General features: G+C 41.9%; 2 protein-coding genes across 3 annotated transcripts; one reads left to right on the forward strand and one right to left on the reverse strand.

Moving 5' to 3' along the window:
* Positions 1 to 5,753: 5,753 nt before the first annotated feature.
* Positions 5,754 to 8,798, reverse strand: LOC115132770 (interferon-inducible GTPase 5). 2 transcript variants are annotated; one of them, XM_029665511.2, is made up of 3 exons: positions 8,195 to 8,798; positions 7,226 to 7,787; positions 5,754 to 6,648 (listed from the first exon to the last, which is right to left on the reverse strand). In XM_029665511.2, exons 2-3 carry the CDS (start codon positions 7,779 to 7,781, stop codon positions 6,023 to 6,025), a joined length of 1,182 nt encoding a protein of 393 aa, XP_029521371.2. In that variant the 5' UTR covers positions 7,782 to 7,787; positions 8,195 to 8,798; the 3' UTR covers positions 5,754 to 6,022. The 2 variants fall into 2 exon arrangements, with proteins under 2 accessions (XP_029521371.2, XP_029521370.2); XM_029665510.2 differs by having other exon boundaries at positions 8,224 to 8,797.
* A 10,945-nt stretch (positions 8,799 to 19,743) lies between these two features.
* On the forward strand, positions 19,744 to 21,350 carry LOC135572646 (serine/threonine-protein phosphatase 6 regulatory ankyrin repeat subunit A-like). Its single transcript, XM_065021071.1, has 4 exons — positions 19,744 to 19,851; positions 20,071 to 20,290; positions 20,767 to 20,898; positions 21,016 to 21,350. The coding sequence occupies exons 1-4, from the start codon at positions 19,744 to 19,746 to the stop codon at positions 21,348 to 21,350; spliced, it is 795 nt and encodes a 264-aa protein (XP_064877143.1).
* Positions 21,351 to 26,660: the final 5,310 nt, after the last annotated feature.

Raw genomic sequence — 26,660 nt, forward strand, 5'->3', positions numbered from 1 at the left:
ATGTAATTCATCTTCTTGTTCAATGGGGAAGCACACAGTGAATGCTTTTCTCATGTTGGCAGCATTGTCACTAATGATATAGTCCAATTTATCTTGCTGTACTCACCACATATGGCCTCAAATTGCTCACAGATTCTTTCGGCCGTGTGTGGGCCTTTGAAGCAGTCACAGGCCAAGAGATTGGACTTGAGCTGTATCCTTTCTCCATCTTTCTCCATACAATGCACAGTGACACCAAGGAACCCCCTCATCTTTTGGTCAGACTAAATGTCCACTGTTATTGAAACATGGTCTGTGTTGCTCAACTGAGTTTTCAGTTTTGAACGTCTCTCTGTAGCGAGGTTCTCTACTTTTGATGTCAATGTTCTACGACACACTGGGCTGTACTTACTGTCAACCACTGACAGATAGTGATGAAAACTCTTGTTTTCCACAATAGACAGAGGCAAGTTGCAATCGATAACCAGGTCGGACAGTATTGTATTGTTGATAGCTTTCTGCTGTGAATGATTCATGCTGTACTGCCCTACACGGTTCTCCATGAACTGTGAGATTGGAGACTGTTGTGGTTCACTTGTGACACTTTTGTTCATCTGGTATTGTTCAAATCTGAAAGCATATAAAAAAAAATGAGTGGGGCAGTAGCACAATCTTGCCTGGTCTCAATCTTGGGTGCAATGATCACGTTCCCGCACTGTCTGACTGTGTGGAGGCTCATTGATTTAACGTTATGTTAGCCTACATGCTATACTAACAAAGTTATATATAGCTGCCGGCTATATTAGCCACGACTTACTGTTCTTTGTACAGCTTCAAATGTCAAACAAAGTTGGAAGTTGTTGCAACTCCATCTGTAATTTTCTTCCCGCATGTTTTGCAAGTTGCAATCTGTTTTTTGTTGACTACAGCGAAGTCTGTGTATCTGAAAATAATAATTTTGTATCTTTCCAATGGCTCAATCTGAATTCACCCGCCGACGTTCCTCTGCATTGCCACGCCCAACTTTGTCTCCGCTGTTACAATTTGATTGGCTGCTGTCCGATTCAAATTTTAACCTCTCTGGGATATGTGGGAACGTCCCACCTGGCCAAAATCCAGTGAAAATGCAGAGCGCCAAATTCAAATAAATTCTATAAAAATTTAACTTTCATGAAATCACACATGCAAGACACCAAATTAAAACTACACTTGTTGTGAATCCAGCCAACATGTCAGATTTCAAAAAGGCTTTTCGGCGAAAGCAAACGATGCTATTGTGTGAGGATAGCACCCCAGTAAACAAACACAGACAATCATATTTCAACCCTCCAGGCGCGACACAAAACGCAGAAATAAAGATATAATTCATGCCTTACCTTTGAGCTTCTTCTGTTGGCACTCCAATATGTCCCATAAACATCACAATTGGTCCTTTTAGTCGATTAATTCCGTCTATATTTTCTCCAAAAAGTCAATTTTTTTGGTGCATATGATCCAGAAAAACACCGGTTCCAACTCGCGCAACATGACTACAAAAGTTACATAATTTCTAAAGACTGTTGACATCCAGTGGAAGCGATAGGAACTGCAAGAAGGTCCCTTAGAAATCTGGATTCCCAATGAAAACACATTCAAAAGAGAGAGACCTCAAAAATCATTCTGAATGGCTTGTCCTCGGGGTTTCGCCTGCCATAAACATTCTGTTATACTCACAGGCATGATTCAAACAGTTTTAGAAACTTCAGTGTTTTCTATCCAATTCTACTAATGATATGCATATCTTAGCTTCTGGGCCTGAGTAGCAGGCAGTTTACTTTGGACACGCTTTTCATCCAGACGTGAAATTTATGTCCACCTGTCCCAGAGATGTTAATCCGTTAAATGAAGAGTTGATGCGCTGCACATTTTTTTTATAGCATAATTTTTCATATTTGGGCTTGGGGAGGGTATCAAGTCAGGTCGAGTCACGAGTCATTGCTGTTAAAGTCATAGTCGAGTTGCAAGTCATCATATTTGTGACTGACTCGATTCCAAGTCATGTGACTCGAGTCCACACATCTGCCCACAGCTACCGCTGTGTATGTAATATGAAGACAGTTCTCTTCAGGATGTAGCACTTCATGTTCAGTTCAAACCAAACTGTTCTCATCAGTGTCCAGGCATGGTGGAGTGGTCTTGGGTTAGTTACCATGGTGACCCTACAGAGCTAACCAGGCATCCCAGAGATTGTCCACTGCCATGCCATCAACACACAGGGCAATGCCACCTTGTCCTTCAATGTGCCCACAAATGCTAAGGGAAACAGTTGGGGAAAGTGAAAATGTCACATGGCTAGCTAGTTGGCTAAAGCAGGTCCTACCATTTAACAATAGCCTGTAATCAGTAGTTATTACTTCTAAACAAAATAGATTTTTGGGTGGATTCTTAGATTTTCTTCTTGTCTTCACATGTGTGGTGAAAACAAAAGAAGAGTCTCTTGTCTTCTCTTGCAATTTGCTTAAACACTGCAAGCTAGCTAGGCTTCGTAGCAAGCCTTTGGGCCCACATCTTCATGTGAAATCATCAGATAATAATATCTATCATTTTGTTTGGGGTTCATTATTTGAACAGTGTGGAGGAAATTAGTTAATTAGACATGCTATGCTGTTTAATTAGACATACTATGCTGTGTTCTTTTACTTAGAGAATGTGCTAGTTTTTTTCTAACCTGATCCAAACTTGTCTTGTGTGACTCGTTCAAAAAATCTGAGCCTACAGGTTTGTGGGCCGTTTGGGTGCGACCGCAGTATCTGATCTGTGTTTACGATCGGCAGGAATGTAGGTATGTGGGAAGGGCAAGGAGGAACAGAGAATGGTGGCGATATCAACTATCTTGATCTACACAGACGAGCTAAATTACTTTTTGAACTACCATGTAGACAAAAGAGGTTGTACTTCTTCTATAAAACTCAGACTCAACAATGTTCATTGGGTCTTAACCATCCACTCAACAGTGCACGGTTAACTGCTCCGTTTTTGCAAATCTTATCATAAAGTGTTGCTTGAAAGAATTTGCACTATCGCAACCCTTTGATTCAAATTTATATGACAACAGTCACTGAGATTATATTTGGTTATCAATGCAAAATAGGCTACTTTGATGAATAGCCTATTTAGCCTACAGATCAGATCAAAGAACCAAGCAACAACACTGCCCCCATAGCAGTGGAAGTAATGATATGGCATGTCTCATGGATCAGTCAGCTATTTGAATTTTACAACCTCTGTAGGTGTCCCAATTTTAATAAATAAATAATAAGGAACAGGTTTTTAAGTCTACACAGCAAATGATCCAGTGTTACATTTAAAACTGGTGCAGTGTCAACACGGGTCCACACTTTTCAGGGTTAAATTATCACAGTGCTTAGTGTAATGCCTTATTAGCATATTTCCAATGTGCCTGGTCTTTCAAGTGTATTGTATAGTTACCACCCATCACTGTATTTGTTAGTGACAGAGACATTGTGTTTGCATTCATCAATTTTCAGTCCTGTGGCCTTCACCAAGTGAGTTCCTAAGCGAATATGTTATCATTCAAATTAGATTATTTAACTCAACAACACAAGGGAGCGATGTGCCACCCAGAGGGGGTTACTCATTTACTGTATTTCTATCAAATAAAATTCTCAAAAAAATGTCTATCATGGTGCCGGAGGGGAGGGCTGCCGTCTTATCGGCTCTTAACCAACCATGCTATTTTGTTTGTTTTTTCACGTTGTTCGTAACTTGTTTTGCACATAATGTTGCTGCTACCATCTCTAATGACCGAAAAGAGCTTCTGGACATCAGGACTGTGATTTCTCACCTCAAACTGGCCAAAGTTATTTTTCAATGACGCGAGAGATATACTACAGACACCCGAACAGGCCCAGATCCCTGTGATTCGCTGGAGAAGGAAACTGAGATTTCGAGGCAAAAGATCAGGGTGCCTTGTGAGGATCAGGCGACGAGTGGCTAATCTGCCCTTGCCCTCCGTCCTGCTAGCTAACATTCAATCGCTGGAAAATAAATGGGACTTACTAAAAGCACGTATATCCTACCAACGGGACATTAATAACTGTAATATCTTATGTTTCACAGAGTCGTGACATTAAGAACATACAGCTGGCGGGTTATACACTCCATCAGCAGGACAGAACAGCAGCCTCTGGAAAAACACGGGGCGGGGGCCTATGCATATATGTAAACAACAGCTGGTGCACGGTATCTAAGGAAGTCTCGAGGTTTTGAGTACGAGTATCTCATGATAAGCTATAAACCACAATATGTACCTAGAGAGTTTTCATCTGTATTTTTCGTAGCTGTCTACATACCACCACAGACCGATGCTGGGACTAAAACCGCTTTCAATGAGCCTCCATAAGCAAACAGGAAAACGCTCATCCAGAGGTGATGCTCCTAGTGGCAAGGGACTTTAATACAGGGAAACTTAAATCAGTTTTACCTAACTACTTGCCTAGAGAGTTTTTAGCTATACTTTTCATGGCTGTTTATTTACCACCACAGACGGATGCTGGCACTAAGACCGCACTCAGTCATTTGTATAAGGAAATAAGCAAACAGTAAACCACTCACCCAGAGGCGGCGCTCCTAGTGGCCAGAGACTTTAAAAACCTTAATCAGTTCTACCTCATTTCTATCAGCATGTTAAATGTGCAACCAGAGGAGGAAAATTCTAGACCACCGTTACTCAACACACTGAGACGCGTACAAAGCTCTCCCTCGCCCTCCATTTGGCAAATCTGACCATAATTCTATCCTCCTGATTTCTGCTTACAAGCAAAAATTGAAGCAGGAAGCACCAGTGACTTGGTCTATTAAAAAGTGGTCAGATGAAGCAGATGCTAAACTACAGGACTGCTTTGCCTGCTTTACTCATTCCTTGCAGTACAAGATATAACAGGGGAGGTTAGAATTTGGGAGGGGTAATATTTTTGCCTCTAACTTTGTCACTCATCATTATTCGTTGATGTAGAAATGTTTAGAAACATATTAAATTCTTATTTACAAAATGACACATGACATTATTTACTGTCCATTCCTATTGGGCACAACATAATCTGAATCACAACCAAAACAAACTGCAAATGCATCCAAGAAGTTTGCAATCTCAAGTTTGATATAGTCAATGCGTGCTATGAACATGGGACCAAATACTAAACATTTTGACTACTTCAATACACTAAGTGAATTTGTCCAAATAATTACGATACCTTCAAATAGGGGAACTATATGTGAAGGTGCTGTAATTTTCGAAACTGTAAAACAGATATGAAAATACCCTCAAATAAAAGGTGGCAATCTGTACTGTCGCCTCATAAAACATTGGATCTCAAATTCAAAATGCTGGAGTATAGAGCCAAAAGAAGAATGTTTAGCTCCACTGTCCAAATAAATACGGAGGGGAGTATATGTTCATTTTAAGCACAATTTGCATTCTAAATTGTAAATACAACTGTGTTTCATTTTTATTTCAAAGTATATGTGATTGTCTAAGTAGTTGTTACCTGTTCATCTAAAATGTTATGACTGATTATTATGTAAAGATGGAGCTGAGATTCAGGATGAGACACTTCTGAAACTTGATAAAAATGTATTTCATGTTATGATTAAAACATGTGAACAGTACTCTGTGAGTACTGCTTTCTTCTGTATGTACATTCTGAAAGAATAACATATTTGTTTTGTAAAACCACAAGCTTTTATCTTTACGTATCAGGCAATAGGAACTATGATTATTTTCAAATTCAATGTTTATTATGCAAGTCTACAAATAATCATATTTCACTGTCAAGGTGGTGATAGAATCCTTCCAAACTGAAGTAATAGATTAAATGCAGTAGGTTTTATAGAGATTACATTAGTATGAATGAGCACAAGGAAGCATAGTATTTGATGTATATTTTGGGGGAATATATATTTTCTGTGTAAGAAGGAGTTATGAAAATACATCCATCGATTGTGATAAACACAATACAAAACACAGTTTGACATTTCACATTTCTCACTCATCGGCCTTCAGAGCCTTCATCAGTACATTTTGTGCATCTTCAGCAAGCTCATCAAGACAGCGCTTCAGCAAGTAGTAGGTGGTGCCATATGACATACCTCCTGCAGCCATGGAGCCCAAGACTGGAATGGTACTCAAGAAGTACTCAGCCAAAATGATTGATGCCCCAGCTATTTTGGTCGTCATGTTAATGATCACGTCTTTGTTTATCTCCTTGTTCAGAGGGGACTTGAGGACTGCTTTCAGGTCTTCTACCGACACCTTTGTTCTATAAGCAAGGCTCTGCAGAGACTCATTATCAAGACCAAATGCCTGATAGTACATTCTGATCTCTCTTACCAAGATGACAATATCTACAGCAATGGAGAGACCTGGAATTGGGATTACTGCCACATAGGCAGATGCAAGAGCTGATCTCCATATGTTGGCTTGGAAAGTCTCTTTCTTCCTCTGGTTGATTTTCAGGCTTATGTTGGGAATGGCTAACATCAGGACATGCCTCTTGTGATCAGGCAGTTCCTTCTCCATCGTCTCCACCAGTTTGGGGAAATCATAGAGAGGTAACTTAAAACTGGAGATGAGGAAGACCTGAGGAGACTCCAGACCATGATCTCGAAGTCCTAAGAGGGGCAAAGAAAATAACGTGAAGTACAACTACTACAGTGATTTAAAAACGGTTCAAATTGGACAGTCACACATATGAATATCATACCAGTATCTACACATGTGAAACTGCCTTGTTCTATGTTCTGTAATGGCAAAAATAAGAAAATGTTCTTAATAACCTTCCCCTGGAAACTCATTCGAATTTTTTTTTAAATCACATTTAAAACAAAAAACGTCATTATTTATTTTTTGACTACAGAACAAAGAAAATGAGATGTGGACACTGGGCCACGTTCAGTTGCCAAATTTTGCTGAACGTTGCAATTATAGAAATGCCATGAACAGAGCCCACATGATTCTTTGTTCTACATGTTGGAGAGACATGTTTGTTCTACATAACATAATTATTTCTGAACGTTACAAAAAACATGCCCCTGGTATGGTGCTGGTGATAATGAATATGTTAAAAACAATTGTGAAGTATACAGATTCCAGATTGTGGCTTTGAAATATGAAATGTGCAATTTCCCTACTGTTTGTTTGGCAGTAATGTACATTTGCAGTATATACTCAATCAATGTGTTGTCAAACCTTCAACACAGTTCTTTCTGATATTTTCAAGTGTCTCATCCTGGTTGAAATTCTTCTTCCTTTCTTGTTCTGCGTTTATGGTGCCATCAATCTTAGAGCGTACAAAGTAGAAACTCTTCTTCATTTCCTGGATCTTCACAGCCAGGTTAACATCATTGACTCTGAAACGGTCTGATGAGACTATGATGAAGAAATCATAGCGTTCAAATTCAACTTGTTGAAGGTAAGTCTCAGGTTTGAAATTTGGGGTGCCGATACCAGGAAGATCCCACATTTGTACATTTGGATGTTTAGGGTGTTGGTAAGGCGTTGTCTTCTGAGTGGTCTCCACCACACCAGTTGGGGCCGAGTATTCCTCTTCATCCCCTAGGCCCCTGAGCGCATTGATAAAGGTGGATTTACCAGAGCCAGATTCCCCTGTGATAGCAATATTCAGCTTCACATCTTTAATCTTCTTCAAATACTCTTGAATCTTGCCTGCAGCTGAGGACAAGCTCTCATTCTCTAGTGCTTCTTCAATCTGTCTTACTGCTTTCATTTCATCTTCACCGGCCATGGCAGTCTATTTCAAAGAAAATATAAAAATAAGAGAAAAAATATTTCACATTAACTAATAGTATACACACACACACACACACACACACACACACACACACACACACACACACACACACACACACACACACACACACACACACACACACACACACAGAAAGATTAGTCATTCTATTACAAATAACACTTTTTGCCTAAGTGTTGCTTTAAGTTTACGTTGTCCTTTATTTTAATTTGTTCTCGAATGATTCACAGACATTATGGAATTTAGCTCAGGGGCTAGTCATTTCAACACAACATTTGAAAACCAGGCATCTATATTGCTGTATGATAAACTTTAAAAAATTGTGTAAAGACTTCAAGTAATATCGTAACATTACACTAATACATCCCACAATAGACTTGCGTACTAACCTTCCGTGATTATTTGGTTGGAAACCTACCGTTTATTTAGCTCGAGCTCTGATCGCTGTATGCAAAGACAGGGAGTGTGAGGTTGTAACTTTCCGTCGGCACATTCAACCTGCAAACATTCCACTTCGTCCTTTGACCATAGAAATGAAACTGATGATGCTGTTGACATTGTACTATGAAACTATGATGTAACATGCTTCATTCTCGGTCTTACAACAGTTATTTTTCCTATCAAATGCTGCAATCTGCATTTGTTTTTGTATATGATTAGGGTAACACATCAAAGGTCATATCAACCAATAATAACAAGAACAATGTTATGTTTAACAATGTTAAACAACAAATTGTATAAGAAGTATTTTATTATTCTCTAAGGGAGTACTGTATACTGTACACACGTATTACCGAAGGCGCTGTATACACTGAGTGTACAAAACGTTAAGGACACCTGTTCTTTCCATGACATAGACTGACCAGATGAATCCAGGTGAAAGCTATGATCCCTTGTTGATGTCACTTGTTAAATCCACTTCAATCAGTGCAGATGAAGGTGGTAGATAGGTTAAAGAAAGATTTTGATATATTTGAGACAAGGTGTATGTGTGCCATTCAGAGGATGAATGGGCAAGACACAACAAAGTGCCTTTGAATGGCGTATGGTAGTAGATTCCAGGCAAACCGGTTTGTGTCAAGTACTGCAACGCAGGAAGCTCTTCAAAGGTAAGTGATATATTTTATCGCTATTTTTTATTTTTGTGACGCCTGTGCTGGTTTGGAAAATATGTTTATGCAAGAAGTATGCTGGGCGCTGTCCTCAGACAATCAAACTGTGCTTTCGCCAAAAAGCCTATTGTAAATCGGACAATTCGGTTCAATTACCAAGATTCTAAGCTAAAGAATCATGTATGACACTTGTATTTTCATGAATGTTAAAAATTCAGATTTTTGTATTTTGAATTTTGCGCTCTGCAATTTCACCGGATGTTGTCGAGGCTAGCGTCCCACCTAACCTTTTAAGGAATCATCTCAAAACATCAGATTTGACTGTCACGGTGGTGATAGAATCCTCTGAAAAAATAAATGATAGATTTCAAGCAGTAGGTTATTGAGATAAAATTGGTATGACTTTGCAAAAGGAAGCATAGTATTTTATGTATATTTTGGGGTAATATATATTTTACTCATATAATAAAAATGGAATAAAAATGGAAAAAACATCCCTTGATTGTGATCAACAAAGTTCAGAGGAGACTTGTGGACTGCTTTCAACTCCTTCACTGGCACAGTTGTTCATTGACGGCCGGTATGAGATGGAGAAATTGAACTGGGTGAACAGCAGGGCCCACCTAGCTTGCAGGGCCCACCTAGCTTGCCTGGAATTGAGGCACTTGGAGATATTCCAGGTTCTTGAGGTCGGTCCACACAATGAACGGATGTTCCGCCCTCTCCAGCCAGTGCCTCCACTCCTCCAACGCCATCTCAACCACAAGAAGCTTACAATTACCCACATTGTAGATCCTCTCCATGGCATTGAGGCAGTGGGAGAAGGCGCAGGGATGTAACTTGAGGTTCAGGGCAGAACATTGGGACAGGACAGCCCCCTGTCCTATTACAAAAGATGGTTCTCCAGGAGGCGTTGGAGAACTTGTAGGACATGGAGCATGTGTTCATGGGTGGAACTGGAGATGACGATGATGGCATCGAGCTAGACAAAAATAAACCGTCTCAGCATGTTGCAAAGAACATCATTAACCAGAGCCTGGAACACAGAAGGGGCGTTGGTAAGGCCAAATGGCATGACCAGATACTCGTAGTGACCGCTGGCCGTGTTGAAGGCAGTCTTCCACTCGTCTCCTTCCCGTATCCGCACTAGGTGGTAGGTGTTCTGTAGGTCCAGCTTGGAGAACACGGTGGCCCTCTGGTGCGTCTCAAATGCAGAGGAGATGAGTGGTAGTCGCTAGCGGTTCTTTACCGTGATGACTTTGACTCCCCGGTAGTCGGTGCACGGGCGCAGGGTCTGCCTACCCCTGCGCCGGCGGGGGATATACTTCCTCCGATGACATGCAGGAACATGTCAAACAGTGCTTCTAGGTTCCAGGCATTCTCCGCTGCTAACGTGTGGAAATCCACCGCATAGTCTGCCTCACCGTGGGAGTCTTGCCGAAGCTGGAGTAACTTCTGGGCAGCCTTTCTCCCAGACAATGGAGTATCGTAAACTTTCTTTACCTCCGCCACAAACTCCTCCAGACTGAAGCATACAGCCGACTCGCCTGCCGTAGACCAGGAGAGAGTCCTCCCGGACATCAGCGTGATGAGGTACGTTATCTTAGAACGGTACGAGGGGAAGGAAGAGAGCTGCAGCTCAATGATGAGGGAACACAGCTAGAAACACCCGACAGGTGCCCGACTCTCCATCGAAGCGTTCCGGGGGAGGTAAGCAGGGTTCATGTGAAACCGAGGTGACCGGGGAGGCGGCGCTGCTAACAGCCAGGTTACTGAGGGTCATGATAGGCTGCCTAACAGACAACCCGCAGAATTGCTCCAGCAATGTGTTCAATGCTTGATCAAGGCATTCGGCCAAGGTCTCGAACCCTTCCATAAGAACACGAAGCAACTCCTCAATACCTTCCAATAGTGGCTCCTTGGGAGGAAATGGCATTGCGGAGATGGTTCAGATCTGCTTGGTCCGTCATGGCCAGTTTGTACTGTCACGTTTCAGGTAAGACCCAGATGCAGACAGTGTCCAGGTGTTTTACTAGTACAGGGTCAGGCAAACCGACAGGTCAAGGGTGAATGCACCAATTTGTAAGTCGCTCTGGATAAGAGCGTCTGCTAAATGACTTAAATGTAAATGTAAATGTAGGTCAGTAATCCAGATAGGGTTCAAAAGGTCCAGAACAGCAGGCAGTCTCAGGGTCAGAGCAGACAGGGGTCAATAATCCAGTGTTGTGTGGCTAGGTACAGAATGGCAGGCAGGCTCAGGGTCTGGGCAAGTAGAATGGTCAAAACCGGGAAAAAAACTAGAAAACAGGAACTAGAAGAGACAGGAGCAAAGGGGAAAACGCTGGTAGGTTTCACAAAACAACTGGCAACTGGCAAAAAGAGAACACAGGTATATACACTGGGGATAATGGGGAAGATTGGCGACACCTGGAGGGGGGTGGAGACAAGCACAAAGACATAAATCGGACAATGCAGTTAGATTAACAAGAATTTAAGTTGTTCGGTGGTTGTTGTCCTTGATGATCTTTTTGGCCTTCCTCTTCAAAGAAGGAGACACCCTGGACCCAAACTGTTACAGACCTATATCCATCCTGCCCTGCCGATACGCATTCTTGATTATGTTAGTAGTTGATGTTATTATTTAATAACACAGACCCAAAAGCAAATCAGGAGAGGAAAATAGGTTTATTCAAATAGTGCAAACCATGCTTGGAAGTTGATGGTCATTCTCCCCTGTCCTCAGTGACACTCTCTCAGTGATTCTCTCCAGTGGTTCTCTCTTGGCAATTTCTCTCATGGAATAGCCTTCATTTCTCAGAACAAGAATAGACTGACAAATTTCAGAAGAAAGTGCTTTGTTTCTGGCCATTTTGAGCATGTAATCGAACCCACAAATGCTGATGCTCCAGATACTGAACTAGTCTAAAGAAGGCCAGTTTTATTGCTTCTTTAATCAGAACAACAGTTTTCAGCTGTGCTAACATAATTGCAAAAGGGTTTTCTAATGATCAATTAGCCTATCAAAATGATAAACCTGAATTAACACAACGTGCCATTGGAACACAGGAGTGATGGTTGCTGATAATGGGCCTTTGTACACCTATGTAGATATTCCATAAAAAAATCTGCTTTTTCCAGCTTCAATAGTCATTTACAACATTAACAATGTCTACACTGTATTTCTGATCAATTTGATGCTATTTTAATGCACAATTTTTAAATTTTCTTTCAAAAAACGTTTGAACGGTAGCATATATGCAGTGGCAAATATTCTTACTGTTGTAGGTGTAACCTAAAACATTATCCCAGTTTGATATGCTGCTTGTGTATTCATTCCCATCAGCTAAAAATAGGTCATTTTTTGGTCTATGCTATAACTGTTCTCCTCTCTTTACTAATTGCAGACTCTCCAGACCCCCCCTCTCTGTCAATGAGTGAGGAGGTGAAGGTGGGGGAAGTGGTTTCTGCTTCCTGCTCTATGTCTCACTCCTGTCCATCTGATTCCCCTCGCCTCACATGGACCCACTCCGGAACACCCAGCGTCCAATCACAGCAGCTGACCAACGGCCAGTGGAAAGTGACATCATGCCTGACCTTTAACCCCACCCTCACCGATAACACCCAGCCTCTGGTTTGTACTGCAGTGTACAGGGGAGGGAAGACAGTGAACCGGTCCAAAACTCTCAATGTCAAAAGTAAGTGGACCAATCCTGTGAGTTAATAACACTGTTTGGAAGATTTATACTTTAATTTCTGTGAAAACAGAATGCTTCTGTGCCTATGAGGAATATGAAACTAAAACTAAACCTTTTTGAAAAGGAAACATGATGCAGAGTTGTGTGTATAGGTGGCAGGGAAGTCAGGCGCAGGAGAATCAAACTGAATGTAATGGAGTTGTTTAATAACAATAAATTAAACATAACTCCAACACTAAATATAACAATAAAACAAAGTGGATACGAGGATCCGTCGCGCACCAACACAAACAACACAACACTGAACAAACAAACAATCTTTGACAAAGACATGAGGGGAAACAGAGCGTTAAATACACAACAGGTAATGAATGGGATTGAAACCAGGTGTGTAGGAAGACAAGACAAAACCAATGGAAAATGAAAAATTGATCAATGATGGCTAGAAGACCGGTGACGTCGACCGCCGAGCACCGCCCGAACAAGGAGAGGCTTCAACTTCGGCAGAAGTCGTGACACATGAACTTGGTCCACAGCATGGATATGGCATACTTCCCTTTTGAAGCTGAAGTAGATTTAGCTTGTGGTTGATACATTGAATCTGCCCTAAGATATTTATTACATACAGTAGTAAAAAAATTCTTACTAGTGATGTTATTCATAGATGCCCCAGTGGATGTGAATGTGGACAAAGTGTCTTGTGTGAAGGAGGGGGACTCTGTAGAGCTGAGATGCTCCAGTCACAGCCAGAGGTGGGACCAAGTCATTGTTTTACAAGTCACAGCACTCAAGTCCCAAGTCAAGACAGGCAAGTCCGAGTCAAGTCTCAAGTCAAGACCGTCAAGTCCTAAACTTTGATCTTCGAGTACTAAACAAGTCATAATGTGCTCTTCACCAAATTTCATACCATTTCATATTTAACAAGAGTAATAGTATATTAAATGTATGCATATCATGAATGCTTTTAAAAATACATATATTTATTTCTTCCCAAATAAACTTTATATTTCCATGGAAATACATGGGTAGCCATGAGGAAGACACATCAATATGAAAACAAAAACAAAATATTGTAGTGCTCTCTCTCTCTCTCTCTCTCTCTCTCTCTCCAGATATACTCTAGACACCTAAAACAATCCTGCCATAACTTTACAATAATTTATTAAAAGGTACATCAAAACAACTGATGCGGAACGTCAAGTAGGCCTATAATTTGAACACTGGCCTGAATGTCTGAGAGGAAAATACAGATCCCAAAGATGGGAGATAAAAACCTGAACATGGTGACTACGTGTGTGTGTGTGTGTGTGTGTGTGTGTGTGTGTGTGTGTGTGTGTGTGTGTGTGTGTGTGTGTGTGTGTGTGTGTGTGTGTGTGTGTAATGCATAAACAGTTCAAATGAAAAATGTTATTTTATCTCAGGACCCTATGATGCATTGCAAATTTGATAAAAGTCTGTCAGTCATTTGTGCACGATGAGGCCGCAGTATGATGCCACCATGGCTGAATACACGCTCCACCGGAGCATTGGAGGCAGTAACTGCCAAGACCCTGATGGCCACTCGGGACAGTGAAGGAAGAGCCTTCCTGTTCATTGCCCAGAACAAGAGGGCATTCTGTCCTTCGGATATGTCAAGGTAGTGACTTAGCTGTAGTGCTGAAGTAGTCCCAACAGCTTTCTTCTGCCTCCTTACAGTATGCTGCAAACAGCCCTTCTTCTTGTCCAAGACTATGGTCCTCTCACTCTTCCTCATCAACAAGAAGCACAGCTTGCTCAGTCCCTGTAGCATCTTGCAGAATCAGTTCTGGCAAAACATGTAAAAGCATAGCAGAAACAAAAAGGTTGGTATTAGAATATTGGTGATGCAGTGGGTTGAACTGAAAAAGTATTATTGTTGCAGTCAATTGGATTCAATTATGAGAAAAAGTTACATTAAACTCAATAATATTTACCTTTCACTCTTTGTGCCACCTCCTCCTTGACCTCCTCCTTGACCAGCACATGGTGCTCCGCCCACATCAGAGAAAAAGCAGGGTCCAAGGCAGCTGCTGTGAGGTAGACTGGATCTGAAAAGGGGGCATCTTGTGTCCTGGCCATTTTCACATTGATGAAGATTCCAATAAATATTTTGTTCAGGGATACCTGGAGACTTCTGACCAGGCCGCTCAGGAAATGGACTTGAGGCTTCCGCTGCTCCAGGTGGTGATTCAGGGACAGGACAGAGGGAACAACAGAACTGATTGTGACTATCTTCTCCCCCTGTGTCATATCTGTTGCTTCTCCAAATGGCTTCAGGGTGTCCACCAACTCCTTCATCTTATTCCACTCCCGTACTGTGAACAACAACTCCTTGTGCCCAGCCTTTTCTAGAACATGACTGAGCTTTAGATGGTCACATTGGATAACTGCCTTCACTGCCTTCACTGCCTGTCTCAGTGTTGAGTTCCATCTTGTGTTGACAACAGCAGGGATGCCTCTTTCCCCAAATTCAGCCTCAAACACCTCTTTGAATGTTGTGCTTGTATGTAGCAGTGAGCTGATTTTGACAACTTTGAAAGAGAAGGAGTCATCACTTTTGTTTCTTTCAAGCCATCTCCCACCAACAGCTGGAGAGTGGGCAAAACACTGCAAGTGCTGTTTTTTTGCAATAGCAGCATCCACTGTTTGCTGGTCTTCCAGGGTTAGGTCATTCCAGAGCTCTGGGTCATCAAGGTGATCTTCGTCATGTACTTCATCTTCTTGTTCAATGGGGAAGCACACAGTGAATGCTTTTCTCATGTTGGCAGCATTGTCACTAATGATATAGTCCAATTTATCTTTAATGCTGTACTCACCACATATGGCCTCAAATTGCTCACAGATTCTTTCGGCCGTGTGTGGGCCTTTGAAGCAGTCACAGGCCAAGAGATTGGACTTGAGCTGTATCCTTTCTCCATCTTTCTCCATACAGTGCACAGTGACACCAAGGAACCCCCTCATCCTTCGGTCAGACCAAATGTCCACTGTGATTGAAACATGGTCTGTGTTGCTCAACTGAGTTTTCAGTTTTGAACGTCTCTCTGTAGCGAGGTTCTCTACTTTTGATGTCAATGTTCTACGACACACTGGGCTGTACTTACTGTCAACCACTGACAGATAGTGATGAAAACTCTTGTTTTCCACAATAGACAGAGGCAAGTTGCAATCGATAACCAGGTCGGACAGTATTGTATTGTTGATAGCTTTCTGCTGTGAATGATTCATGCTGTACTGCCCTACACGGTTCTCCATGAACTGTGAGATTGGAGACTGTTGTGGTTCACTTGTGACACTTTTGTTCATCTGGTATTGTTCAAATCTGAAAGCATATAAAACATTATTGAGTGGGGCAGTAGCACAATCTTGCCTGGTCTGAATCTTGGGTGCAATGATCACGTTCCCGCACTGTCTGACTGTGTGGAGGCTCATTGATTTAATGTTATGTTAGCCTACATGCTATACTAACAACATTATATATAGCTGTCGGCTATATTAGCCACGATTTACCGTTCTTTGTGCAGCTTCAAATGTCAAACAAATTTGGAAGTTGTTGCAACTCCATCTGTAATCTTCTTCCCGCATGTTTTGCAAGTTGCAATCTGTTTTTTGTTGACTACAGCGAAGTCTGTGTATCTGAAAATAATATTTTTTTATCACCTTTCCAATGGCTCAATCTTAATTCACCCGCCGACGTTCCTCTGCATTGCCACGCGCAACTTTGTCTCCGCTGGCACAATTTGATTGGCTGCTGTCCGATTCAAACTTGAACCTGTCTGGGATATGTGGGAGCGTCCCACCTGGCCAAAATCTAGTGAAAATGCAGAGCGCCAAATTCAAATAAATTACTATATAAATTTTACTTTCATGAAATCACACATGCAAGACACCAAATTAAAACTACACTTGTGAATCCAACCAACGTCTAAGATTTCAAAAAGGCTTTTCGGCGAAAGCAAACAATGCTATTATCTGAGGATAGCACCCCAGTAAGCAAACACAGACAATCATATTTCAAACCTCCAGGCGCAACACAAAACGCAGAACTAAAGATATAATTCATGCCTTACCTTTGACGAGCTTCTTCTGTTGGCACTCCAATATGTCCCATAAACATCACATGTGGTCCTTTTGTTCGATTAATTCCGTCGATGTTTTTTCCAAAATGTCAATTTTTTGGGCGCATTTGATCCAGAAAAACACCGGTTCCAACTCGTGCAACATGACTACAAAAGTTACATCATTTCTAAAGACTGTTGACATCCAGTGGAAGCGATAGGAACATCCAGTGGAAGCGATAGGAAATCTTATTCCCAATGAAAACACATTCAAAAGAGAGAAACCTCCAAAAAAAATCATTCTGAATGGTTTGTCCTCGGGGTTTCGCCTGCCATAAACATTCTGTTATACTCACAGACATAGAAACGTCAGAGTGTTTTCTATCCAAATCTACTAATAATATGCATATCTTAGCTTCTGGGCCTGAGTAGCAGGCAGTTTACTTTGGACACGCTTTTAATCCGGACGTGAAAATTATGTCCACCTATCCCAGAGAAGTTATTCCGTTAAATGAAGAGTTGATGCGCTGCATAATTTTTCATATTTGGGCTTGGGGAAGGGTATCAAGTCAGGTCGAGTCACGAGTCATTGGTGTTAAAGTCAAATTCGAGTTGCAAGTCATCATATTTGTGACTGACTCGATTCCAAGTCATGTGACTCGAGTCCACACATCTGCCCACAACTACTGCTGTGTATATAATATGAAGACAGTTCTCTTCAGGATGTAGCTCTTCATGTTCAATTCAAACCAAACTGTTCTCATCAGTGTCCAGGCATGGTGGAATGGTCTCATCCAGTCATCTATCCAGTGTAAACTTCAACATTATCCTAATTTGATATTCTGCTTCACCATATTAGCTCCCATATCAGTTAAAAATACAATTTTATAATAAAGGACATGGCTATCTGTTTTAGCTTAGATTAACATTATCACTTCGAAACATTTTGGGGGGACTCTATAAGGCTACAATTTTATTTGGGGTTCATTGTTTGAACAGTGTGGAGGAAATTAGTTAATTAGACATGCTATGCTGTTTAATTAGACATACTATGCTGTTTTCTTTTACTTAGAGAATGGTCCATTGATTGATGGTAGTTTTTTTCTAACCTGATCCAAACTTGTCTTGTGTGACTTGTTCAAAAATCTGAGCCTACAGATTTGTGGGCCATTTGGGTGTGTATCTGATCTGTGTTTACGATCGGCATGAATTTAGGTATGTGGGAAGGGCATGGAGGAACAGAGAATGGTGGTGACGTGAGTAAGACCTTTAAACAGGTCAACATTCACAAGGCTGCAGGGCCCGACGGATTACCAGGACGTGTGCTCCAGGCATGTGCTGACCAACTTGCAGGTGTCTTCACTGACATTTTCAACTTGTCCCTGATTGAGTCTGTAATACTAACATGTTTCAAGCAGACCACCATAGTCCCTGTTCCCAAGAACACGAAGGCAACCTGCCTAACTGACTACAGACCACTAGCACTCACATCCGTAGCCATGAAGTGTTTTGAAAGGCTGGTAAGGGCTCACATCAACACCATTATCCCAGAAATCCTAGACCCACTCCATTTTGCATTCCACCCAAACAGATCCACAGATGATGCAATCTCTATTGCACTCCACACTGCCCTTTCCCACCTGGACAAAAGGAACACCTATGTGAGAATGCTATTCATTGACTACAGCTCAGCGTTCAACACCATAGTACCCTCAAAGCTCATCACTAAGCTAAGGATCCTGGGACTAAACACCTCCCTCTGCAACTGGATCCTGGACTTCCTGACAGGCCGCCCCCAGGTGGTGAGGGTGGGTAGCAACACTTTTGATCCAACACTGGAGCCTTCCAGGCGTGCGTGCTCAGTCCCCTCCTTCACTCCCTGTTCACCCACGACTGCATGGCCAGGCATGACTCCAACACCATCATTAAGTTTGCAGACGACACAAAAGTGGTAGGCCTGATCACCAACAATGACGAGACAGCCTACAGGGAGGAGGTCAGAGACCTGGCTATGTGGTGCCAGAATAACAACCTATCTCTCAATGTAACCAAGACTAAGGAGATGATTGTGGACTACAGGAAAAGGACCGAGCACACCCCCATTCTCATCGACGGGGCTGTAGTGGAGCAGGTTGAGAGCTTCAAGTTCCTTGGTGTCCACATCACCAACAAACTAGAATCTTCCTCTAGCTACCAACGGTCATTCGGATTGTTTGCATTTACTGATTGGAAATTATGACCTAGATAGTGCAGTGCACGTTCAAGATGGGAATGGACAGTAAGTGAGTTGGGTTTTGGATACAATTCGCGAAATAAAAGGTTTTGACACTAGGGATGCATCCCAAATGGCAACCTATACCCTACTTGGTACACTACTTTAAACCAACGGTCAATCATCTGACATTCTTATATCCTCTCTGTTTATCCTCCTGTAGCTACCAATGGTCAATCATCTGACGTTCTTATATCCTCTCTGTTTATCCTCCTCCAGCTACCAACGGTCAATCATCTGACATTATTACATCCTCTCTGTTTATCCTCCTCTAGCTACCAACGGTCAATCATCTGACATTCTTATATCTTCTCCGTTTTTCCTCCTCTAGCTACTGAATGTCAATCATCTCACATTCTTATATCCTCTCTGTTTATCTTCCTCTAGCTACCGACGGTCAATCATATCACATTCTTATATCTTCTCCATGTAACCTCCTCTAGCTATTTAAGGTCAATCATCTCACATTCTTATATCCTCTCTGTTTATCTATCTATTTGCTGATTGGAATGCTGACCTCGATAGTGCAGTGCACGTTGAAGATGGGAATTGACAGTAACTGAATTGGGTTTTGAATACAATTCCTGAAATAAAGAGATTTTGACACTAGGTATGCATCCCAAATGGCACCCTATACCCTACTTGGTGCATTACTTTAAACCAAAGCCCTATGGGCTTATGTCAAAAGTAGTGTACGATATAGGGAATAGATTGCCATTTGGGACTCAGGTTGGTTATTACCAGTTTGTAATATGACCTGTTGTCTTGTGTATCAGAACCCGTATGATGCAGTCGGTGCTTTGGGGACACACAGACTGTGTGTACTCACTGCTCAACAAGGGAGCCAGTGTAGAAGCCAAAGACAAGTGGCACAGAACAGCTCTACACAGAAGGGTAGTGAGTAGAGCTGGCTGTACGTGCTCACACACAGAAAGAGAGGGGAGGCTTATTCTGATCTAGGGATGGGGCAATTGAACTACTAGGGATAGCTTTGGTGAGGGATCTAAGCATTGAATATAAATTATGCCCAAATATGCCTATTATGATTCCTTATTATTTAATTGATTATGAATTATTCAAATCCATTCTTGTCTCCCCTCCCTTCCTAACCAGGCGGTGACGGGTCAGGAGGAGTGTGTGGAGGACCTGCTGCAACACAGCGCCAGCTTCCTGGTTCGAGAAAGTAAGGGGCGGATCCCTGTTCCCCTGGCGGCGGCATCCGGTCACATCGGGGTGCTAGGGTGGCTCCTACACGCCACCCAGTCAGTGTGGACCCTCCCCGTCATCACAGACAACCAGGGCTACACGCCACTACACTGGGCCTGCTACAACGGTACGTACAGGACTGACTGGACTGAAGCTCTTTTCTGATTCACTCTCCAACACTGTAAGCATGTCCCTGAATTAGGCAGGTCTTACAATGGTACGTACTGGACTAACTGGACTGGAGCTCTATTCTCTCCTCCATGAAGTATGCACTCATTCACTCCCTCTTGTGGATTAAAAAGCATTAGATTGGTCTGGATGGAGCAATGTGGGGGAATGAACAAGACTACAACACTGTGGGAGAAGTAGGGTTATGACTCTCAGTGGAGGAGCTTACACTGAAACAGGAGTTTGTCAGGGATTGACATAGCATATGTTGTAGCTATAGCGTTTTTTGTGACTTTACCATTGTCAGATACTTGGCTTTCTCTGAGGGTATTGTTGTGGTCTGCAGTGACGTCATCTTTTTCCTGTATGTAATGTTTCCCGCTGGAGCAACGTATTACTTTTAATTGTAAATTAAATTAATCAGTCTTCCACTAGGCCATGACACGTGTGTAGAGGTGCTGATGGAACAGGAGGTTTTCCACAAGACCGAGGGCAACTCCTTCAGCCCCCTTCACTGTGCTGTGATCAATGACAACGTGAAAATGACCTGGGGTTTGATGAGGGATGGTAGAAACGAACTATTCTTAACCTCTCCTAGCCTGCTGTTATTTCATGTTTTTCACCAAAAGTGTAAACGGTGATGTTCCTGAAGTTATCCTCTGCTGTTCTGTTTGTACCCCTCAGGTTACACACCTGCCTTGGCCTGCGCCCCCAACAAAGTCGTGGCGGATTGCCTGGCGCTGATGATGCCCGTGTCCCCCTGCACCTTGGCGCCCAGCCTGTCCTTCAATGCCATTAACCACTACACAACTAGCCCCTCCAAGAGTGTTACCTTCGACAGCCTGCCCGTGCTGCGCAGCGAGCAGAGTCCATACTGCAGCTTCAACAACATTGGCCACCGCGGCCACGACGAAGGCTTCTACAAGGATGAGGAACTCAACAACTCAGACTCAGAGAGTATGAGGGTGGTGGTGGTCGCTGCCCAGGAGGGGAGCCAGGGAGAAGGGACAGCAAAGTGAGCCAGAGGCCACAAACAAATACACACATAAGCATAGCATGTCTTAAATCACCACAGCCAGCTTCAGGAGGGCACGAGCTGAGACAGTCCGCACAGGAGCCTTAAGAGTTCCGCAGACTGAGAGAGAAAAAAAGGAGGGAGGGAGAGGAGGCACAACAGGCTGGCTGGCCCACACTCATCCTCTTGTACCACCAGGTATCTTTCCAACAGATACCGGGCTTCAGAGGAATTGCTGCTGCTATACCCCACCTTTATTTTTACCCACAAAGGTCCAAAATGGTAGAAAGTGTCCGGCCAACAGACAGTTAACAATTTTGCATTGCGTTCTCAACATTACATTTTTAAGGGCAATAATAGCCTACCTTTGTTTACAACTCGCAGGATTTCCATGCTTGAGCTTTCAACCGTTGCATCAGCACGAGATTGGAAGTGCGTCAAATCTGTACAGCATTGTTACGTCATCACTGATAAATGTTGAAACTGATCAGAAACCACGGGAGCAGTTCAGTCTGATTCTCGCTAGTGCTGGAGGAGCGTTCATTTTGGCAAGGAAATGTGCTGATTTTGCAAGGACATGGAGAAGAAAGAGTTTGAGGTAGGCATGTTATTTAAGCAATAAGGCCCAAAGGGTTGTGATATATGGTCAATATGCCACGGCTAAGGGCTGTTCTTATGCACGAAGCAACATGGAGTGCTAGGACACAGCCCTTCGCCATGGTATATTGGCCATATATCACAAATCTCCGAGGTGCCTTATTTCTATTATAAACTGGTTACCAACATAATTAGAGCAGTAAATAATAAATGTTTTGTCATACCCATGGTATATGGTCTGATATACCACAGCTTTCAGCCAATCAGCATTCAGTTCTCGAACCACCCAGTTTATAATTATTTTTAAATCCTCAATTATATTAATTACTGTGGATTGAATATTGTTTAACAAATTAAATAATGTGCTATTCATTCTGTAATATCAAACTACAAAGTCTATGGCCGAAGAGTCATGAGAGTTTTTCCACCATTCATTTTTCCCATTGGCGATTTTAGAAACACATACAATAAGGGCTGTTTCGTGTAGGCTTACCCTGGTGTGACATTTTTATAACCATTTAAATCTCTCACGGGGTGACTTTTAGCAATATATTCGGCTCTATTTACTCTCAGATTCGAAAATGCTAATTAGCATCAAAGTAGACATACAAAACTACAAATCCCTACAAGCTCCTACATATCATTTCTAGTTGACACCTTTGCGAACACGTATTGAGTCCATTTAAAACTTGCACTAAACAGTTCACAGAATTGTCCATTTAAAGAAATGCAGCCAATTTATTAATTACTACATTTAGCTAACATTAGATAGTTAATCAAGAGATTCTTACCTTTGCCTCGATCAGCAAGATCATCGTAACATTTGTAGTTCTTTATGATAGCCACATTAGCAGCTAATTAGCATTTCATTTTGGGGGGGGAAATACAGGCAAATATATTGATAAAAGTCACCTTGTCCTAGAGAGATTTACACAGTTATCAAAATGTCACACCAGGGTAAGCCTACCTGAAACACAGCCCTTATTTGAAGTGTTTCTAAAATCCACTATGGGGAAAAAAGTATGGTGGAAAAACAATTGGAACCATTTCCCTGTTTGACTACTGGGTTTATGGGGATTATGACTCATTACTGTGGCACTCTATAGGGCTCCGGCCAAAAGAAGTGCACTATATTGGAAATAGGGTGCTATTTCAGACACAAGCATAGATATGATGCATTATGAAGTGACCATAGAAATACAATCACTAGAAAGGATAGAGCCTCTGACCATGACAATTTGTCTGGCAAACTGAACTGTACACCTGACATTCTATTTCTATGCATATGATGCATTATGATGTGACAATGAGAGTTGGGTTAATGGTGCTTTCAAGGCAACTGAACTCGGTCAAATCATGACTTCCGTGATCTTCAGGTCAGAATGTTGGAGCTCTAGAAAGATGGCAGAGTTTCCGACTTTATTTATTTAATGACATTTTTTGTCATTTTTTGTGATATCAAATTGGTAGTTACGATCTTGTTACGATCTAGTCTCATCCCTGCAACTTCCCAATGGGCTCGGGAGAGGTAAAGGCCGAGTCAGGGGTCCGCAACCGGACGCACCAAGCCGTGCTGCTTCTGACTTGGAAATCCGAGCTGGATGACTGTTCAAAACTATTTTTCCATATCATATCCAAACTATTTTTCCATATTACCCCCCCTTGAACGCACTGAAGTCGGAAGTCAGAGATTTCCCAGTTCCCAGTTGTTTAAAACACTGCTAAACACAACACAGCAGGTGACATCTTAACATGACTTTGTGCTGTCTTTCAGGAGTCAGAGGCCAGTAGGAATGACCTCACCCTCATAGACCTGGATGACCCCATCAATGATGCTGATGTTATGAAGGAAGTCAGGTAAGTGATTTACACTAATGACACATTTGTGACTGGTTACAAGATCACATAGACCTACAGATACAGATTCTGTCGTAGGTCAAAGGTCACCGCTTATGGAGAGGTAGGTCCAGAGCCATGTATTTAGAGAGATGGAACATCTGCATTATGTTGCATTTACATCAATATGTATGCATTACATGGCACAGTATAATCAAAGATATCCATATGACAGCTGGCTCCCCATGGGCAATATTGACATTTTAAACAATGCTATGTAACAGAACATCTATTTTATAACTGACTTGTAGTGAAAGGATAATTGAAAGGCTCAAAGGCGCTAACATGGAGTCCTTTCTAAAAGCTGGCCAAATTCTCTAAATATATGACTCTGGATAGGCCGAGTCATCTCAGAGTATTGGAACCATAGACTGATTCTATTCTAATTCTAGAAAGATTCATTCTACTTCTATGATTCTAATTCTTTAATTGGAACACATCCTCACACTCACATTATACCACATTATAGTGACCTTAGAGAGATTCCTTATTCTGTATTTAGATCCAATAAAGATCACAGAGAGGCTGAGAAACATCTCAGTCACATGAGGTTGAAGGAGAGAGTGAGTTGGATGAGGCTTTTGCCTACCCATCTCAGTCACAGGAGGTTGACGGAGAGAGTGAGTTGGACGAGGCCGTTGTCATCCCATCTCAGTCACAGGAGGTTGACGGAGAGAGTGAATTGGACGAGGCCGTTGTCATCCCATCTCAGTCACAGGAGGTTGAAGGAAAGAGTGAGTTGGACGAGGCCGTTGTCATCCATCTCAGTCACAAAAGGTATGATGTATTGTGTTTTAATGATGCAGTGAAGATTAAAATTCCAAATGAATTTTCCAAGATTGAGCTAGTAAAGGTATTCTAATCTAGGAGGCCAAAGGAGAGAGTGAGTTGAATCAGGTTGATCTGAAGACAGCCACATCATCTCTGACACTGGAGGTCGAAGTAGAGAGTGTGATGCAGGAGAATGATGATCTAGAAACATCCGGGTCATCTCAATCCCAGGAGACTGAACGAGTGGCAAAGGTAAATGCCTCTTTCTGTCAGCACCTTGTTCAGTATCTGTCACTTTACAGTACTGTAGTTCATCATCTGGTTCTATTTAGTTTATGACATTCCTCCTCGTTCTTATAGGCTGGAGTAGGCTTTGTTAGTCTCAAAATAAGACCGGTTTAAAATAGTTTTCGCCTGTTAAAGCAGGGTTTCCCAAACTTTTTTTTTCAAGGTTAAGGGGGAAGCTCGGACAGAGCTAAAGGACGGGCGTTTTTTTTGCACTGACCACGTGTAAATATGACTTCTTACATGAGCCTGACAGTGCATCTCACGAAAGACTGAACATAGTTTGGAAAGCAATTGGCTATTGCTTCAAAGAGAAGACAATGAAAAGACTCATCTGTCTTTTAGTTATCAAAATTCTCAACTTAATTGAGCGAACAGTATTTTTGGCATCGGCTATATCCCTGGGTCAGTGCCACTTGAAAGTCATATTGAAAAAGATTCTGCTAATCTCTATAGTCATATAAAGTGTAGTAGAATTGCATGATAAAAAAATATTTTAAACAGGCCAATTTTTTTCCCTGTGAAGATAAATATATCTGATATAGCCTAGCCTAGGCTTACTCCACCAGGCGCTGCATTGAACAGACGTTTTTTTGCGAACAGTGATTGAGTTATATTATTAGCCTAAATGATGACTATCCAATTTACTAATCACATTAGCAATAGTCAGCTATCTTACATAAGTCTGTAAATGTGATGATGCACGAAATCCTTTATATATATTTTTATGGTGAAAATTAGCTTCCCCTTTACTTGAGACTCGCGCACCTATGACCAAGACAGTTAGGCCTAAACACTCTAATGTTTCCTTTGCTAATGTTTCCCCCGTCCGTCCGTCGACTGTCCGTTATGTCGATAACTGTGTACATATGGCACACCAGTCACTGACACCGGAAGTCCCATAACCGTCACAGCCCTAGCTGTATGAGTTGAGTTTGTTCGAGAGGCTTTGACGCCAGACTTGATCAGATTTTGCTTTACTTTTCCTCAGCCTGTGTTTGGTTTCTCTCTCCTTTTCCTGTTAGATGGTGAGGCTGCTTCTCTCCAGAGGAGCCAACATTAACGCTTTTGACAAGAAGGACTGCCGAGCAATCCACTGGGCTGCTTACATGGGTAATGAGTTGACCACATCATTTACATTCTGACTAATGTCCTTATCCCAGTGAGTGAATGAATTGGCTGTGTGTTAGCCTCACAGCTCAGTCATGGTGTGGGGTGGCAAAAACTAGCGTATCCACCCTAGTCTCGCCCTGACCTGAGATATCTCTGTTTTCTTTATATTTTGGTTAGGTCAGGGTGTGACTAGGGTGGATACGCTAGTTTTTGTATTGTCTAGGGGTTTTATATTGTCTAGGGGTTTTGTATGTCTAGGGTTTTGTAGGTCTAGGTATTTGTATGTTTATGGTAGCATGATATGGTTCCCAATCAGAGGCAGCTGTTTATCGTTGTCTCTGATTGGGGATCATATTTAGTTAGCCATTTCCCTTTGGTGTTTGTGGGATCTTGTTCTATGTTTAGTTGCCTGTCTACACTATTCATATAGCGTCACGGTTCGTTTTTGTTGTTTTGTTAGTTTGTTCAGAGTTTCATTCTTTAAATAAAGAAGAATGTACGCATACCACGCTACACCTTGATCTCATTCGTATGACGACTGTGACATCTAGTGTCAGAATAATGGACTAAGTATATTGATAAGATGTAGGTTTTCAATTGTACTAACTTGATGTAGGTATTGCTTATGGTGCTGTGTACCACTGTAAACTAA

Source organism: Oncorhynchus nerka, linkage group LG7 (genome assembly GCF_034236695.1).
Source record: "Oncorhynchus nerka isolate Pitt River linkage group LG7, Oner_Uvic_2.0, whole genome shotgun sequence".
NCBI lineage: Eukaryota > Metazoa > Chordata > Actinopteri > Salmoniformes > Salmonidae > Oncorhynchus > Oncorhynchus nerka.

Coding starts and splice junctions, on each gene's coding strand:
- LOC115132770 (XM_029665511.2), bottom strand. CDS start 7,781: ATGGCCGGTGAAGATGAAATGAAAGCAGTAAGACAGATTGAAGAAGCA. Junction 6,649..7,225: donor CAGAAAGAACTGTGTTGAAG/GTTTGACAACAC, acceptor TGCCCCTCTTAG/GACTTCGAGATCATGGTCTG.
- LOC135572646 (XM_065021071.1), top strand. CDS start 19,744: ATGCAGTCGGTGCTTTGGGGACACACAGACTGTGTGTACTCACTGCTC. Junction 19,852..20,070: donor GAACAGCTCTACACAGAAGG/GTAGTGAGTAGA, acceptor CTTCCTAACCAG/GCGGTGACGGGTCAGGAGGA. Junction 20,291..20,766: donor ACACTGGGCCTGCTACAACG/GTACGTACAGGA, acceptor GTCTTCCACTAG/GCCATGACACGTGTGTAGAG.